Source organism: Aplidium turbinatum, chromosome 1 (assembly GCF_918807975.1).
Source record: "Aplidium turbinatum chromosome 1, kaAplTurb1.1, whole genome shotgun sequence".
Lineage (NCBI taxonomy): Eukaryota > Metazoa > Chordata > Ascidiacea > Aplousobranchia > Polyclinidae > Aplidium > Aplidium turbinatum.
This window is the reverse complement of record NC_137472.1, coordinates 25,979,353-25,997,414: the sequence shown is the minus strand read 5'-3', so window position 1 is coordinate 25,997,414 and position 18,062 is coordinate 25,979,353. Positions and strand designations below refer to the sequence as shown.

Here is an 18,062-nt window from a genome sequence, read left to right as displayed (position 1 = left end):
TCCTTTTATTTCTGTAATTTTGTGTTTTATGCTTTGATGGATTAAAAAACCGACTCCTTTTGTTGAAGTAGAGTATGTAGTAGTCTGGTGTAGAGCATGTGTCCTCCTCCAATCTGTACCAGATGCTCTCCTTGTCTTCTTGTTTCTGCTAGACCAATTATTTGCCACTTCATCCTTGTTTCATTTAGCTCGTGTGTTAATTCTAAAAGCCTGTCTTCATCTTTCAAGCTTCTTATATTATACGTAGAGATGTAGATTTTGGGAACCCGGAGATTCTTTGCACCCTCTGCCTTTCGGCTGCCGGGGACTAAGGGCCTTTTTGAATGTGTGTTCATTTTTCATTGTGGGTTTGAACCTTTACTCACCACGCTGGTTCAGTAAATACTACTAGTTCAGTAAAATAAATACTCTATGCAAATAATACAGATATATGCACCAACCACAAGCCATGATGATGAAGAAATAGAGGATTTGTATGAAGAAATAAATGAAGAAATGGAAAAGAATAAAAGTCACTACAAAGTTATCATGGGAGACTTTAATGCAAAAATAGGAAAACACCAACAGAGTGACGGAAATACCACTGGAGCATATGGCATTGGAAAGAGAAATGCACGGGGAGATAGGATGATCCAGTTTGCAGCATCAGAGAAACTGATCATCACAAATTCTCTTTTTCAAAAGTCAAATGGAAGAAAATGGACTTGGAAAAGTCCAAATGGAAAGGTGAAAAATGAAATTGATTATATTTTAACAAACAAACGAGAAATTGTCCTTAACACTGAAGTCATTCAAAGGGTTAGCATCGGAAGTGATCACAGGATGGTTCGCAGCACTATACGATTAAATGTAAAACAAGAAAGAACTAGGATGATGAGAATATCAAACCCAAAGATTGACACCGAGAGACTGATTCAAAAGGCAGATGAATTCCAAATAGAGTCGCAAAACCGTTTTGAACAACTTGAAAGCGACGTCAAAGATTTAGATGAAAAGACAAAACAATTGAACAATATTATTCAAAAAAGCGCAAAGAAAGTTGGTGGAATAGTCACGAGCCAAAGAGAAGAGAAACTCAAACCAGAGACTAAAAAGATGCTGAAGAAACGTAGAGAAATGATGAGAGAAACATCAAAAGGCAATAGTGAGTATCGAGAGTTATGCAAGAACATACGAAAAAGTATTAGACAAGATCTAAGAAAATTCAACACCCTACAGGTGAAAAATGCAATTGAGACAGGCAAGGGATTGAAAAAATGCAACACTGAAAAAGATGGAAACAGAGCATTGATTCCGGCACTGAAGAATGAAGATGGCTCAGAAACAGCAAACAGAGAAAAAATAATTGAAAGATGTGCTGATTTCTATCAAACATTATACAATGATCAAACACAAAACATTGTCACTAAAAATCCAGTCGAACAAATTCCTCCAATTCTGAAAAGCGAAGTTGAAAAAGCAGTCAAACAGATGAAAAATGGAAAAGCACCCGGAGAAGACCACATAGTAATAGAGATGGTAAAAGCAGGAGGGGATATTCTACTCGAAAAGTTTTGTGACTTATTTAACAACGTGATCGAAACCGAAAAAGTGCCAGAACAATGGAAGAATGCTATAATTACTCTTCTCTTTAAAAAAGGAAACAAGAAAGACCTTGCAAACTATCGCCCCATTAGCCTACTTTCTCATATTTACAAACTATTTATGAAAATCATCAAGAACAGAATAAGCAGCAGTCTAAATGAAAACCAACCCCCTGAACAAGCAGCTTACAGACAAGGATTCTCTTGCATTGATCACCTGCATGCAGTTGAGCAGATCTTAGAGAAGATGAATGAATACCAACTACCCATATTTATGGCATTTGTTGATTATGAGAAGGCATTTGATTCCATCAAGCACTCCTCTGTTTTTAATGCAATTCAAATTCATGGTATATCAGATAAAATAGTAAACATTATCAAAAATACATACACAAATGGCACTGCACAAATCAGAACCGAGAAATTAAGTGATAAAATAAAGATTCAGAAAGGGGTGCGCCAAGGTGACACTCTTTCACCTGTTATGTTTACAGCTGCAGTTGAAGAGATATTCAAGAGGCTGAAATCTGAGATTGGACTTGTCATTAATGGACAACTGCTGACCAATCTCAGATTTGCAGATGACATCATAATTTTTGCACAGTCAGAATGTACTCTGCAACAATTCCTTGAGGAACTGAATCGAGAAGGGAAACGAGATGGAATGAAGATGAACAAGAAAAAGACAAAAATAATGTGTAACGAGATAGCAGGGAAACAACCAAGGACGGGTACTTTGATAGATGGAGAAAAGATAGAGGAGGTTGATCAATACAAATATCTAGGAAAAATGATAACGCCAGGAAACGACATGGAAACTGAGATCACCCAAAGGATAACATCAGGCTGGAGAAGATTTGGTCAATATAACACTTTTTTAAAGAGCAAGAATATTCCAATTAGCTTAAAACGAAAAATCATGGACACAGTAATATTGCCAACATTAACATACGGAGCAGAAACATGGTCACTCACAAAACAACAAACAAGAAAACTGGCAGCAGCACAAAGGAACATGGAAAGAATAATATTGAACATAAATAGAAAAGACAAGATTAGAAATGAAGTTATCAGAAACAAAACTTGTATCAAAGATGTCATAGAAACAGCAACAAACCTAAAGTGGCAATGGGCGGGACATGTAGCAAGAATGAAAGACAACAGATGGGCCAGGATAACCACAGAATGGACACCAAGATATGCAAGAAGAACTAGAGGGAGACCAAAAAGAAGATGGCGAGATGACATAAAAGAAAAGATTGGCATCACCTGGATGAGAACAGCAAAAGACAGAATGGTGTGGAAACATATGTGGAGGCCATCTGCCAGCAGTGGCATGACCGGCTGATGATGATGATGATGATGATGATGATAAGGCGGCATCCACCATTATAGGCTTTAGCGTGGTGGATTTTTGTGAGTGACATGAAATGAATTATTCCATGGTTAAACCAGAGCTTACGAAAAAGCATATAATTTTCCTTCCGAAGTTACTCCTCAAACTGATTTTGGAAACTCAATATATAAACAACTAAATTAATTATAGATATAAAACAACAATAACAAAATAATTCTAAAATAAAATAATAAAACTATAATATAATAAATAAAATAATATAATAATAATATAAATCAAATATAGTTATTACTATCTGAAGCCTTTACAAATTGTTTCACCTAACGGATCATCAGAAGGTCTGCAAAAACATGCAAAAAAAGTAATGAATCGATAATTCCTGAAAAGATATTAAATATTACAACTGTAATTTAATCTGCAAAAAAAACCTTTAAACCTGTAGCCTACTTCCTGAAAAGATATTAAATATTATAACCGTAATCCAATCTGCAGAAAAAAACCCTCAGAATTACTAAGGGCTACCTTCATCCATTACTACAAAGTTTCAATTATTTTGTCCATCTGGAAACCAAGCAACTTGATGGCAACCTCTATGACATCACAAAAAAGCAAAATGCAGTTTGATGATCAATGCAACCTGTAGTAATCTGAACAAAATAAATGGAAATTGTTTGTTTAAAAACCTGTAAAAACCAAATGAGATTTACAACCTGTAAGAATCAAATGAAATCCAACTTCTTCAAAATTACAACCTGTGAAAATCACAAAGAATTGTGATGATGTAACCTGTAGTAACCTGAACAAATGAAATGAAATCTGTTTCTAAACCTGTGAAAATTAAATGAGATTTATAACCTGTAAAAATCAAATGAAATTTTTTTTAAAAATAACCTGTGAAAATCAAAAGGAATTTATTTTATTTTGAAGTACTTGAGTTTAAATTTGTTTCTATGTCGACATTTACCCACCATTTCGGAACGCTTGTTCAAAAGGTGGCCACTATCAGCCTTCAGAATGGCCAGCTTTTCAGCCAAACATAGGCCACAATTATTACGACCACCTCCACTATAACTTGGGCTAAGAAAGATGGTTTGTTCGATGTTACAATGGGCTCATTTGATGGTGCTGAGATTTGTGAGTTGGTCGGCTTGTTTCTTTTGAACGCACTTTCTGCTATTGTTGACAGAGACATGCTTGGGTTATATCGTGATGATGGTCTGGCTATTTTGCGTAATTTATCTGGTCCTAAAGTTGATCGTTTGAGAAAAAATGTCATTCAATTATTTAAACAACATGGCTTAAATATTACTGTGGATACTGGTCTAATTGAAACTGATTTTCTTGACGTCACTTTGAATTTGCTATCTGGTAAATTCTGGCCTTATCGAAAACCCAATAATGATCCCATTTACATCCATGCCCAGTCCAATCACCCACCCAACATTAAGAGACAAATCCCGATTATGATTGCAAAGCGATTGTCCGCCACATCATTTGGCCAAAATGAATTTGATAAGACCGCATCTGTTTATAATGATGCCCTATTGAAAAGTGGTTTTGCGGAGAGAGTTTGCTACAACCCTGCTAATAACTTACGAACATCTAGGAAAAGGAGTCGGAAAATTTTATGGTTTAACCCTCCTTTTAGCTTGCAGGTTGATAGCAATATTGGTAAGGAATTTTTCAAACTTGTTTCCATACACTTTCCGCCCCATCACAGATTGCATAAAATATTCAACCGTAACACTATTAAGCTGAGCTACAGTTGTACTCCGAATGTTGCAAGCATCATATCCTCCCACAATAAAGCAATATTGCAGACTGATAATGAACCATCGCAGCCTGGTTGCAATTGCAGGGTGAAGCCAGATTGTCCTTTGAATGGGCAATGCTTGCAGAAGGCCGTTGTTTACAAAGCTACCATTGATAACGGCCCTAAGGTCCTTAATTACATTGGTTGTTGTAAAACTACTTTTAAAATACGTTTTTCCAACCATAAATGTACCTTCAATAATAGGTCTAAACGAAACAGCACCGAACTATCTAAGGCAGTTTGGGACCTTAAGGACAAGGGTGTTGATCCTAAAATAACTTGGTCCATCCACAGCTGTGCTCGGCCTAATAGTGGAGGTGGTCGTAATAATTGTGGCCTATGTTTGGCTGAAAAGCTGGCCATTCTGAAGGCTGATAGTGGCCACCTTTTGAACAAGCGTTCCGAAATGGTGGGTAAATGTCGACATAGAAACAAATTTAAACTCAAGTACTTCAAAATAAAATAAATTCCTTTTGATTTTCACAGGTTATTTTTAAAAAAAATTTCATTTGATTTTTACAGGTTATAAATCTCATTTAATTTTCACAGGTTTAGAAACAGATTTCATTTCATTTGTTCAGGTTACTACAGGTTACATCATCACAATTCTTTGTGATTTTCACAGGTTGTAATTTTGAAGAAGTTGGATTTCATTTGATTCTTACAGGTTGTAAATCTCATTTGGTTTTTACAGGTTTTTAAACAAACAATTTCCATTTATTTTGTTCAGATTACTACAGGTTGCATTGATCATCAAACTGCATTTTGCTTTTTTGTGATGTCATAGAGGTTGCCATCAAGTTGCTTGGTTTCCAGATGGACAAAATAATTGAAACTTTGTAGTAATGGATGAAGGTAGCCCTTAGTAATTCTGAGGGTTTTTTTCTGCAGATTGGATTACGGTTATAATATTTAATATCTTTTCAGGAATTATCGATTCATTACTTTTTTTGCATGTTTTTGCAGACCTTCTGATGATCCGTTAGGTGAAACAATTTGTAAAGGCTTCAGATAGTAATAACTATATTTGATTTAAGTTGCTCTGCTTTGCTTTTTGCTTAGCATTGAGCACTTTTTTGTAGTATTGATAGTTTTCATTGTTTTAATAATAATATATATATTTAATAATAATAATATAAAATAATATAATATAATATAATAATAAAACAAGAATAAAATTTCACTATAAACAACTAGTCTCCATAAAAGTGGAAAATTAAAACCGATTGCAGAGTGTAGAAATTCAAAAGTTGCTGAATCTATAATATATTTGGAATATTTCATCCTGAATTACTCCCAAACCAATATTGACATATTTTTGATATTAAAACACACCACACTGAAAAATTTTGACCGGTAAATAGCAAAATTGTAGAAATTATGTCAAAAAATGTGAAATTCTAGATTTTGGGACATTCCATAGAAACACCTACCTAAATAGCAAAGGATCACATTTTACTGATAACAAATTTAAGTTTATAATTTTTTTTTAAATCTTGTAACCAATGTCCAAGTAGGCCTACTAGCATTTCCATATTTTATATTAGAATAAATCAAAGATATTCCGTCCATATTCATTATCATCATCACTTGATTCGTTAACTTCGAGTATCTAAAATTAATAACACTGATCTTAAGATATGAAATATCTGATCTGACTGCATGTCACCTGACATATAAATAGTTGAAGTCACTTTATACAACTAACATAATAGCCACATGACTTGCTTCTGTTGTAGTTTATTATGACGTTTTATACTTAGATTCACCTTTATTGACTAAAAGCTTGATTGTCCAAGAAATACATCGTTGGAAAACGTATGAAGAACTGTTTATCTCTTTATTTTCACATCCTTCACCATGACAACCACTGCATACTGTTACACAACTGAGGTCATGCTTCTCCCATGAACATCTCTTTGTACCACATTGATTCTTCGTTGATTGGCATTTGCATCTTATAACCTGCAGGACACACTTTGGAGCAACTTCATTGTCCATCATTATTGGAGAATAGCACTCCTCTTCCTTTGACTCTATTTCCCTATTGCTTAACTATTCCCGTATGGTTACTTGATGATGTGCACGAAGAGCATGGTAATAAGCTGCTCTGCTTGTTGGTGGCATCTTTTATGGTTCCAACACACCTTTGGCTGCCATCTCCATATACTTTCTATGTCTAAAGTAAAATTAATAATGGAAGGTATATGAAATAATAACTTATTACAGAGATGTTTAAAAGATCAAAGAAATTATCTTGAATTGCCTCTCTTCTGCGTTAATTTAGTTAAAGTGTTATGCACAGATGCAATGTTTTTGAGATTCGTGCTAAATTGCTGATTTGTTAATACATGTGGTTCGTTAATTTTCTGTACTAGGGTAATATAGAGTGATCTTCAGTGAGTGCGCGCCGGCTCAAGATCACGCGACGCTGGCTCGACTCGCGGGGTGTGCGCTTGAGCAACGCATTGCAGGACTGCTCTCCATTCAGCGGCACCTAGTGAATGGATAATTCCTCGAAAGAAGACTTCAACAATCGGAAACTTCACTCTGTCAATCTCGGTAACCGGCCCTGCTTCAAGAGCCTTTACAAGTATGCGATTTTACTGAAGTATGCGATCTAGCGAAACTACCAGGAATAGCCTATCAAGGCTTTGTCAGTCCGAGGATAAAGATTCAAAACCAAACCAAAATATACATGTATACGACAACTGACTTAGTCCATACTTTTAAACTAACCTGAGTTTCGTTAAGGTGTTAAATTTCTTTCCACCATACTGTAAATTGGTACAAAGATTGGTGCTGCTAACATCGCAATTTTAGCTTGGTCTGCCCAAACATCGCTCATTTCTGTGGATAAATCTTTCAGTTCATCAGATTTTTCGCATGGTTGAGAAAGCTTGTTTTTCCAAATGGAGCCGAAACAGTATCACAGCTGGACCATGCATGAATAAATAGATGCTCTTTGATTGTCTCCAGTGGTGGTGAAACAGTTTTCATGCTCCAGCCTCCACCTCTTCTGAGCTCTTTCTTGGAAAACCACAACATCTTGAAACTATTTCCTCCAATGATAGAGTAATATAACAATGATGTCTGTGTAGTCGGTTACAAAAATAGGATTTCGTCTGCTTGCAGAAAGATTGATCGCTGTTTCCACAATTTCAATGTCAGCATAGCCTAACCATCACAGTTAGTTACTTGCTGTCCCACATTTCTTCAAACTCTCAGAAATCAGATCAATAAATTGAGCTTTGTTGTGTTCATTCGAAAGAAAACGATCCTGTGTAGCTGGTACAGAATTGATAGACGCCACTTAATGATGAAACATGCGTTTTCGTTAGAAATTTAAATCTTAACTTTTGACAATTCAATGAAACATAACATCAAAAGTGGGCACTTTTGGACCACAGTTCTTTTGTGAAAGTGATTTCAGCATAAAATTATCTTTTTAATGAGTTATAAAAGATCACTTTTAGACGATTTTAATTTTTTGGCCTATGGGAGCTGCTGCCATTATGGAAAAATGGCCAAAACTCACTATTCCCAAAGGAGAATCATGGGGCTTTTCTTGGTCACTAGGCTACTGACATGACCTACATTGAAACCAACAAACTCATTTCAGTAAAGTAGGCTTTAATAAACTTAAAACGTGATTATCCTGCAATTGAAAACTAGCTTTAAAGAATGTTAACAAAAAGTATCAAATGACAAACTAAAACAAGACTCTACTTAAACTGCCAATTGCACTGTTACACTGTTAACTGACCAAGAGAAGCCACGCCAGGCAATCGGCAAACTCACACTGCGCTGTCGGCAAGAGAGATGTGGTGCGTGACGACACGCCATAACATCTTTTCACATATAAACTAGGTGGGCAATTGCCCACCTAGTCCCTTTGCTTGCCCCTCTAGCCCTTTCTTTGCCCCCCTAGTTTGAAACTAGGTGGGCAATTTTTAAGACTTAATTTTTGTTTAATTTAGATCCAAGTTAAAGAATGAACAGCTAAATCAGTGGTTCTCAACCTTTTTTTCGCTGTTGCCCTAATCTCCACCCTGAAGTGAGCCAATTACCCCCAGTCCACCACGACAAATTTTCAAAAACAAAAGTGTTTGTTGCTATGTATTTCAAAGGGCTAACTATGACAATCAAAATGCAATACAATGCTGAATACAAGATGACAATGCGTGGTAAACATTCAGTGCGAAGGTTGGACCTGGACTTCAGCCGTCAGCTTTGTGATCCTTGGCTTTGTGGTACTGAGGGCGATGTATGTGCTGCTTTCGACATCCAGGCGATTGCGCTTCTTTGTCTTCATTCCCAAGACAGCTGAAAACCTTTGTTCACAGAGATACGTTGTTGAAAAAGATGTCAAGATATTTAATGCAGTGTCGCTAATGTTGGTGCGTCCTGGTTGCCAAACCAGAAGGGTTCCAAATTCCAATCTAAGCCTTTCCCCTTGAAATCAAGTTTCAACGCTTCGTTCATTCGGAGAGTGATAAATTCTTCTTTGGCCGGAAAGTCGTCATCATCCACTTGGCTGTCATCACATGTGAAAGGCTCAGTGTAACATTGGAGACTAGCCGTGTCCAAATTCGGAAAGTAGTTGGCCAATGTCCATCTTCTTGACTTGCTGGCCTAAGTGGTCAGCTATGTCCTCCTTCAACGCCGCTGTCAACTCAAGTCCATTGCCTTCGAAGTACAAGTCAAGCGTCTGAAACTGCACCACTGTGCCTCTTCCAACTCGCTTGTTTCTCAATTTAACTTTCGCGATAAATGCAGCTACGGCTACTTTGGTGTCGATTACAGTTACATTCTTGCCTTGAATTAAAAGATTGCCTTTGTTCAATTAACCAAAGATATCAGCCAGGTAGCACACCTGGGAAATTCACTGTTGGTTAGGAAAATATTCAGCCAAGTCGGACTTCTTTTCTATCAGAAAAACATAGGCAGCCTTACGAAGTTCGACCAGGCGGGTTATCATTTTGCAACAAGACAGCCTTTGTAGTCTATACTTCTGTGTGGTACAGTAATGCTTCGTATCTTTCTCCCATCTTCTTACGCAGCTCCTTGAAAACACGGCTGTTCAATTCCTTTGCTTTTATAAAGTTCACAACCTTCACTTGCTTCACTTGCTTCCAAATCGGGTCTCGTTACCCCCCAAAATTTGGCAAATTACCTCCCGGGGTTAATTTACCCCCAGGTTGGGAACCACTGAGCTAAATGGAAAGCTTTAGCATACATTTAGAACTTATGAGCCTACATTTGACCTTACTTGTAAAGTTTGTTTCCTGATTTTCATCAAAATAAAATACCAGCTCTTTAGATTCATCTAATTTTGCAAAGATTCAACTCATTAAAATATCTTAGCACTTAGCAGTTGTATTTCATAGGCTATTATCACAGTTGTTTCTTTTTACTTTAGTACAAGAGACCTCTGCAACTAAATGTTGCTAGATTAAATTTTATTACATTATTATTTACAAAATATTGTGAGCGGGGATGAACATAGGAATCAATTAAGGGTCTCAAAAGTTTAGTCTAGGTATATTTTGCCTTTTTACCCACAATTTGCCTGAGAAATCTACATTTTAAAGCTTAGGCCTACATGTTTTACGCTCGGGAAAAAATGCCCTTTTTTCCATCATTTACGCGTGAAAAGTGCCCTTTTTAACATAACTCTCGAGCTAAGAGTGCCCTTTTTTGAAAATTTGCCCACCTAGTCCCAATTTGTGAAAAGATGCTATGCGACACGCGCTACACCACATTCTCCCCAGCCAAATAAATTTCGAAAAGGACCAGACAAGATGTTAACTCAGAAGCCATATCTTTCTGGTGACTTTCGAATTCTAGTAGAACGTCTCAAGATAGGTGTACTGTTGTCGGTAAACCCTTCATTAGTTGATGTGATCGGGTTTGTAATATCACAAGTAGGCCTACTGTCTTCGCGAACGTCAGTAGTTAAATTCGAAGGAGCGTCTGTTGACGGCGTGTTATAATCGTTTGTTAATATGTTATGGTTTTCAGGTTCTTCAGGCACATTTAAGGTAAGATCCGTCGTTGTAGAAAGGCGTTCTTCTGCATCAACATCAGTTTGAGGAGAGGGGTGCCAAATTCGAAGTCGAAACAGTCGCCTCTCTTCCACTTTGATATCGTACACGAGCATAAGTAGGATTCGCATTAAGTAATATTACTGGATCACAGACAGGTTCACCTTTATTACGCACAAAGCGTCACAATAAAACTGTTTTACCGGAGTCCAAAAGCCACGAAGGCATTGCCATGCCATACATGGCTCGTCGTGCAAATGAGAATAACCTCTCGTGGGGTGTTTGATTAGTCGCGACACATAGCAATGACCTAATAGAATGAAAAGCCTGTGGAAGGACTTTCTCCCAATCGTCCTCCAAAACATGGTGCGTTCTCAAAAGAAGTTTTATTGTTTTCCATACCGTTTGGTTTGTCCTTTCGCACTGTCCATTTCCTTGAGGATGGTAAGGTGATGAGCAACTAGTAGCTATTCCACGCGTAGAAAGAAAATCTTTGATCTCTCAGCTAGTGAAAGCAGTTCCTCGATCGCTGTGGATGTCAGAAGGGAAACCAAACAGGCAAAATAAGTTGGTTAAACAATCAATAACGTACTCGGAAGACATTCTTTTGCATGGAAACACAAATGGGTAGCGACTATATTCATCTACAATCACTAACAAATAGGGCTTCAAACCTTTAACAGGACCCTTCTATGGGTGCGTAGTTTTGATAAGAGTTCCTCTTGGTGGTTTGTAATAACGTGATTTGAGTTCAGCACAAGTTTGGCATTGGTTGCCAATGGCTTTAGTCTCTTCGCCGGTGTAGGCTACGGCAAGTTTCAGGATCGAATAAAGTGATACAATCTAACATATCCTGGATGTCCAAGTGATTCATGTAAAGAAAGTAAGTCTTTGCCAGGGCTCAGAGTTGCAGACACTCTTGATAGTGCATCAGGGGCTACGTTTTCTTTTCCGGGCTTGTGATGGATTTCGTAATGAAACTGACTTAGCTCTAGACGCCACAACAAAATTTTGTTATTTTTGATCTTCCCACGGTTGCGTCTATCAAACATATACGAGATCGATTGCTGATCGGTGACAAGTGAAAAGGTGCGACCCTTTAAAAAATGGGCCCATTTTCGAACGGCTTCAATGATTGCTGTAGTTTCTTTTTCGATAGCTGGATACTTCTGTTTGCAGTTACTCAGGGTGCGGGACATAAAAGCGACAGGGCGAATGCCTTGAGAGAGGATTGCGGCTATAGCGTAGTCAGAGGCGTCACTTTCGATGTCGAAACTTACGTCATCACGAATACTTCCCAGACTAGCAGCCGCCAATTCTTCCTTTAGTGTTTTAAAAGAATTCAAAGCATTTTCGTCCAAAGGTATAACAGCTTTTAAGAGTGGACCAGCCTTCAATGAAAATCTTTCAATCCATTTGGCATAGTATGCAAACATACCACAAATTCTTTTCAATTCTTTCAGAGTTTTTGGAGGAGGCATTTCCAACAGTGGTCGAAGTCTTTCAGCGTCTGTTTTTTTTTGGTTGTGCGAGATTGGTAGCCAAGTAGATTGATTGTAGATTGTCTAATGTTCGATTTGTCTTTATTAAAAGTAAATCCACTCTTCTCTGCAGCATCAAGCAAGGCATTCAAGTTTTCATCATGTTCTTGTACAGTTTCCCCTGTAACGGTCATCTCATCTCAATAGGCGTAAAATTTCTTCAGATTGTATCTTTTGATGAAGACATCCATAACTCTCTGAAAGGCAGCAACTCCATTTGTTACACCAAAAGGCAGTCTTTTGTATTGATACAAACGGCCGAGAGCTTCGAATGCTGTAAATGGTCTTTCTTCTTGCAAGAATAAAACTTGGTGGTAAGCGGACCGAAGATCAAGAGAGCTGTAGATTTTATCTTTTGCAACCTTGTTGACAATGTCTTCAATTCGCGGAAGAGGATACGCGTCCAAAAGTGTAAAACGGTTGACGGTCTGTGAATAATCGATCACAAGGCGGCATTTATGTTGATTCCGGACAACAAGCACCTGCGATCTCCACGGAGATCTTGAAGGTTCAATTATGTCTTCGGCTAATAGTCTTTCCACCTCCTTTTCAATATATGCAACGTCATCTTTTGAATAAGAACTGGAAGGGGCTGCAACAGGGATATCTATAACTACGGGATTGGAAACTCTGTGGAACTGAAAACCATTTTATACACCAGTAGGGTCACTTTTCTTTGTGCGCTGCTGTGATAAATATTCACATAAATTGACCTCAAAGGGCAGCAAGTGGTAGGCTAAACGAACAACCAAAAGTGTAACAATCAATTCACCTGTAAATTGTAAGGACTGCGCTTGCCTGGTTTGTTTATTTGTTTGTACAGTAGAACTCGGTTAATCCGGATTCGATTTGACCGGCGATTCCATCCGGATTAGACGAAGATCCGGATTAACCGATGACGGTTCTATCAAACCTGACTCATTTGTACTTCCAGTTTCATCCGGATTAACCGAGTTCTACTGTATTCCATTAGTGCAGTCATGTAGTATTTTGTTTGCTGCTTAAAAAATTTCCAGAATGACTATTGGTTTTAGTTCTGATAACATTGTAAACGTATTGGTTTCGTACTGGATTGGTTTCTGTGAACAAGTTGATGATACAACAGCACATTTCACTGATTGCTGAACAGTCCTCATTTACTTCTGATCCGATTTGCAGTACGCAAAATGCCAAAGAACAACAGTAGGCGGTTTTTGGACTCATTGCATTTATTCATTTTTTGGATTCATCGTTTTTTTTTTCTAGCAGCGTAAATATACTTTTAATCTTTTATACATCAATTAAGTTTTAATGTGAGTGTACATTTTGTATTATTATTGTAAAATCGAATTGTGTATATCTTTTAGTGGGTATTGTATTTTGTTAATCTTTTTGTAGTCGTAGTAATGTGATGACCCTACTGATGTATAGCACTGAATAGAGTTTCCAATCCCGTAGTTATAGATATCCCTGGGCTGCAACAGGTTTATAATTAGGTTGCATGTATTGGAAAAGACTTGGTGGATCCACGCGAGCTGAGGTAAGTGCTACGAGCTTCGGTGTTGCTGAGGAAATTGCAAGCGGTTTTTCGGGGCCACAAAACTGAAAGGTGACTTTCTCGTGTTTTTGAAAGAAATTTTGGCCTAAAATCACATCAGCACAAGAGTTTGGAATGACATCGAAACAAATCTTTGGATAACTTCTATCGAAGAGTTCAAGATGCAAACAAGCGCAGCCATCGGTCTTGACCAAGTGATGGGTCGACGCCATGGTCACAGTATGAGGTTGTTTCGTAAGGTTTATCTTCAGCTTGTTTACCAATTTTCTATCAATAAAATTATCCAAGGCACCTGAATCCAGCAAGGCTTTAACTGGATGTCCATTTACCAAAGCGTCCACCACTGTGCGATGTAGGTAGTTAGAAGCTCCAGCAAATTATAACAGGCCTCTGCGCCTGGAAAGCGTTGACGAGTAATTAAGAGAATCCGCGTTAGCAACTGGGTTTTCTGCAGCAGAAGCCAAAAATACTGATGAACTTTTACTGAGACAGACCTTGGAAAAATGCCCTAGTTTTCCACAATTGTAGCATTTCTGTTTGTGTGCTGGACAGGACCAACGGTCATGGAGTGGTCCGTTACAAAAGTAACATGATTCTCTGGTTTGTACCTTGGACTTGGAAGTGGCTGCAGAAACGTCGTGATCCTTGTGCTCTGGACGCATGTTGTTACCTTCACGCGCATAAGTTGTCGTTGAGGCTATCGAAGTGTTTGCAGCTCTCCGCATGATGCAAGATTGTTGTTGTGCTCTTTCTATACTGTCGCTCAGTTTCGAAGCACGTTGAAGGTCTATGTTATTCTCTTCCAAAAGACGTTGGCGAATGATAGGAGACTGTAAGCTATTTATGAAAGAATCCCGAATAAGCTGTTCTTTATACGTTTGGGCAAAAACGTCTCCAAAAGTGCAGTCCTTAGAGAGTAGTTTCAGCGCTCTAAGGTATTCCAAGACCGTTTCTCCACTGGCTTGCTTTCGGCTGATTAGTAAATGCCTGGCGTAGACATTGTTCTTCTTCTTTACGTATGTTCTCTTGAGAGTATCTACAATTGCATCATAGTCGTCAACTTCCTCGACATAGAGGTAGGGAAGACTGGAGTTAGTTGGAAATTTTTTTTTTAAGTGGAATTTAAAGCAATTAGTGCATAACCTGACAACTTGAAGTGGCTTAAATTATCAGCTATGTTGGCCCCTATCATACAAATAAAAATAAGTATTCAGTCAATTTAAGTTTTAATGCAAATTTAAAATAAACAAACATACAATTGATTTTTCAACTTACCCCATGCCTGGGGTTAGTTGAAAAACGTCAGTTTACTGCACACTAATGAACTGGATACTATTATTTCAACCAACAAACATTTAATCATTCTATTTGAATAAGAGTACTGATGAAGCCGCCTTTACGGCGGCGAAAGCTCTACCACTAAATTTTTGTAGTTACCAAACCTGGTTGATTTTTTATTGATTAACAAACATTTACATGGGGTTGTAAGCAAACATGTTTACTTGCTTTGAAATCAACATGCAATAAATTCTACACCTAATCATCGTAAAAACGTTTTTTAATAAACTCATTTTTAAAACTTGTGATACCGTATATATTGCACTTTCCAAGCTATTCAAATTAAAATTTTACCAGTAGGCTGCTTAAAACAAGTACATTGGAGCGTATAGGGGGAAGGTGGGGTAAAGTGGAATACCTAAGGGTTAATTCAGTACAGTTCACTGATTTTGCCAAAAAAATTAACTTTTTTATTTGAGCGTTAACTCTAACATATTTCGACAATTTTTAAAGTGCACTTTTGATGACTGCCAGCTTTTTTATATAAATTTTTTTAATTTTAAAATTACCTCCAATAGTCCACTTTACCCCCACATATGTGGGGTAAACTGGACCATTGTAAGTTTTGAGCAAATTCCGTAATTTTTTTCCACGCAATCAAATTATTTACAACTAGCATCATTAGCGAAGACATTATGAAACTTCACAACTGCAGTTCATAAGTCCATTACGAATCAAACTTTGAAGAATTTTTTAAAAAACGGAGTTCACAGATAAAGTTGTCATCCTCTTCATTGCAACCAGCACAGGCTTCATACGCCCACAGGATGTCCTTTGGTGACAACGAGGCATTCTGAAAAACAAGAATATAACTAAGTTTAGAACCAGCTCGTCTACTCGATCATGATTGGTGGGATATTCCGCCCGTTAGCTCAGTGATTACGAGCCCGGCTCAAGATTACACGGCGCTGGTTCGACTCTCGGGATGTGCGCTTGAGCAACGCATTTCAAGACTGCTCTCCATTTAGCGGCACTTAATGGATGGAATAATTTCAGGCAACAACACCTCAGCAATCGGAAACTTCACTCAGCCAATCTCGGTAACCGGCCCTGCGTCAAGAGCCTCTACAAGTGTGCGAAACTACCAGAAATAGCCTATCAAGTCTTTGTCAGTCCGAGGATAAAGATTCAATAACCAACCAACCAACCATATCAGAACAACTATCCACTTGAGTGCTAATTAGGCCTACACAGCTGTTGTGTAAAATAAGCTACAAGATTATAAGTAACACAGCACCTAATTCGGTCAAGAAATCATAAACAAGAAAAAATATTTATGACGGGGTAAAGTGGATCACCACTGGTCCACTTTACCCCACTTTTACATTACTACTAATTTAACTGTTGGTCAAATTTAGGCTAGTCAGCAACAAGAGTGAATCTACGTAATGCGTACGTGATATAGTGAGGCTCATTTTTATTATTCAAAAAAACTTCTACCTTATGTACATAAGATACAATTTAAGTTACCATACATATCTTTCAATAGATCAAAGGGTGCCAAAAGTAACTTCCGCGCTTTTTTGTGTCTTCTAAACCATGAAACCTTGAATAATGGCGTGTGCAGCTACTTTTCGTCATGCTTCACTAAACTTAATGGTATCCGCACAATATTGAAACTTTAATAGCAAAAAAGGCGGGGTTCCACTTTACCCCGTTGGTCCGCTTTACCCCACCTTCTCCTACTACGTACTATCATACCACGACGATATACTCGCATCATATTACAGCGTCATACTGGTATCAAAACATTTTCCAACTAACCCCAACCCACTATTTTCCAACTAGCCCCATTAGCATATGACAAACTATTTTCCTAAAATATTCAAGCATGGTGCATTTGACTAAAATTTGTTTATTTCTTGGTGTTGTAGAACACCTACAGCTGACACACACCAAAATACTTTTGCCTATCTTCAACGACATCGACGCAAAAGATGTTTCTTAAAACGCCAAAAAATTTACTTCGAAAGTAAGAAAATACAAAATTGTCAGCCAAACAGGCATAACTTGACTCAACAAATCGAAATTAACATGGATTATGTGTTTTTATAAACTACATCACATGGTGGCAGTAAATATTTAAAAAAGTCATCGAGATTTAAAAAATGATAATTTTTCAACTAACCCCGCCTTCCAACTAACCCCACTTTCTCCTATACCTCTGGGGACAAGAAGCTACGTATTATTCTAGTTTTGTTGATATTAGGAGATCCTTCCTGGCGAACCTCTTCAAGTGTAGCGATGTTGTCGGTGACAGTCTGAAACCAGAACTTGAAAATGGTAGGAGCGTCAGCGGAGTTAGGATCAACTGAAAGGTTTTTAGGACGAGGAATATGTCTGTCCATCTTTTTGATTCTTGCTTAAACAAGTTTATTAAATTGACATGACCTACATTGAAACCAACAAACTCATTTCAGTAAAGTAGGCTTTAATAAAACGTGATTATCCTGCAATTGAAAACTAGCTTTAAAGAATGTTAACAGAAAGTATTAAATGACAAACTAAAACAAGACTCTACTAAACTCTTACTCTGCCGATTGCACTGCTACACTGTTAACTGAAAACTAGAGAATAATAATGTTATGGTTTTATTTATTGTCGCTCTACAACAGCTAAGGTCTTTTAGCGACAGGGCTCATTTTTAATTTGTATCAGGTTTAGGCTACGATGTTATCACATTATTACCCGACTCATTCTCACTGCGCTATGCAAGAAAGAACACAATCGGTACCGTTTTTTTAAAGTCTTCGGTTTGACCCGACCTGGAATCGATCTCAGATCTACCAGCACCAGAGCCGAAAACGAAACCACTCGGCCACTGAGCTGGTGAAAACTAGAGAATG

At 37.7% G+C, this 18,062-nt stretch overlaps 2 protein-coding genes across 2 annotated transcripts; one reads left to right on the top strand and one right to left on the bottom strand.

The window, feature by feature from the left end:
• The first annotated feature begins 411 nt into the window (after window positions 1-411).
• Window positions 412-11,086, top strand: LOC145788520 (uncharacterized). The gene is made up of 4 exons (XM_082600284.1): window positions 412-2,443; window positions 6,725-6,850; window positions 10,778-10,797; window positions 10,955-11,086. The coding sequence occupies exons 1-4, from the start codon at window positions 412-414 to the stop codon at window positions 11,084-11,086; spliced, it is 2,310 nt and encodes a 769-aa protein (XP_082456410.1).
• Window positions 11,087-12,481: 1,395 nt separating this feature from the next.
• On the bottom strand, window positions 12,482-17,564 carry LOC145788501 (uncharacterized). The gene is made up of 4 exons (XM_082600267.1): window positions 17,379-17,564; window positions 15,897-16,009; window positions 14,438-14,964; window positions 12,482-12,933 (listed from the first exon to the last, which is right to left on the bottom strand). Exons 1-4 carry the CDS (start codon window positions 17,562-17,564, stop codon window positions 12,482-12,484), a joined length of 1,278 nt encoding a protein of 425 aa, XP_082456393.1.
• Window positions 17,565-18,062: the final 498 nt, after the last annotated feature.

Bases quoted from the DNA above. Each gene is read 5' to 3' on its own strand.
- LOC145788501 (XM_082600267.1), bottom strand. From the start codon at position 17,564: ATGGACAGACATATTCCTCGTCCTAAAAACCTTTCAGTTGATCCTAAC. The intron at 14,965-15,896 runs GTTTGATTCGTA...AACTAACTCCAG, and splicing joins TTTTTAAAAAATTCTTCAAA to TCTTCCCTACCTCTATGTCG. The intron at 12,934-14,437 runs GTTGGTCCTGTC...TCCCTGTTGCAG, and splicing joins TAACGGACCACTCCATGACC to CCCCTTCCAGTTCTTATTCA.
- LOC145788520 (XM_082600284.1), top strand. From the start codon at position 412: ATGCAAATAATACAGATATATGCACCAACCACAAGCCATGATGATGAA. The intron at 6,851-10,777 runs GTAATAAGCTGC...TATGGTTTTCAG, and splicing joins TGATGTGCACGAAGAGCATG to GTTCTTCAGGCACATTTAAG. The intron at 10,798-10,954 runs GTAAGATCCGTC...ACTGGATCACAG, and splicing joins GTTCTTCAGGCACATTTAAG to ACAGGTTCACCTTTATTACG.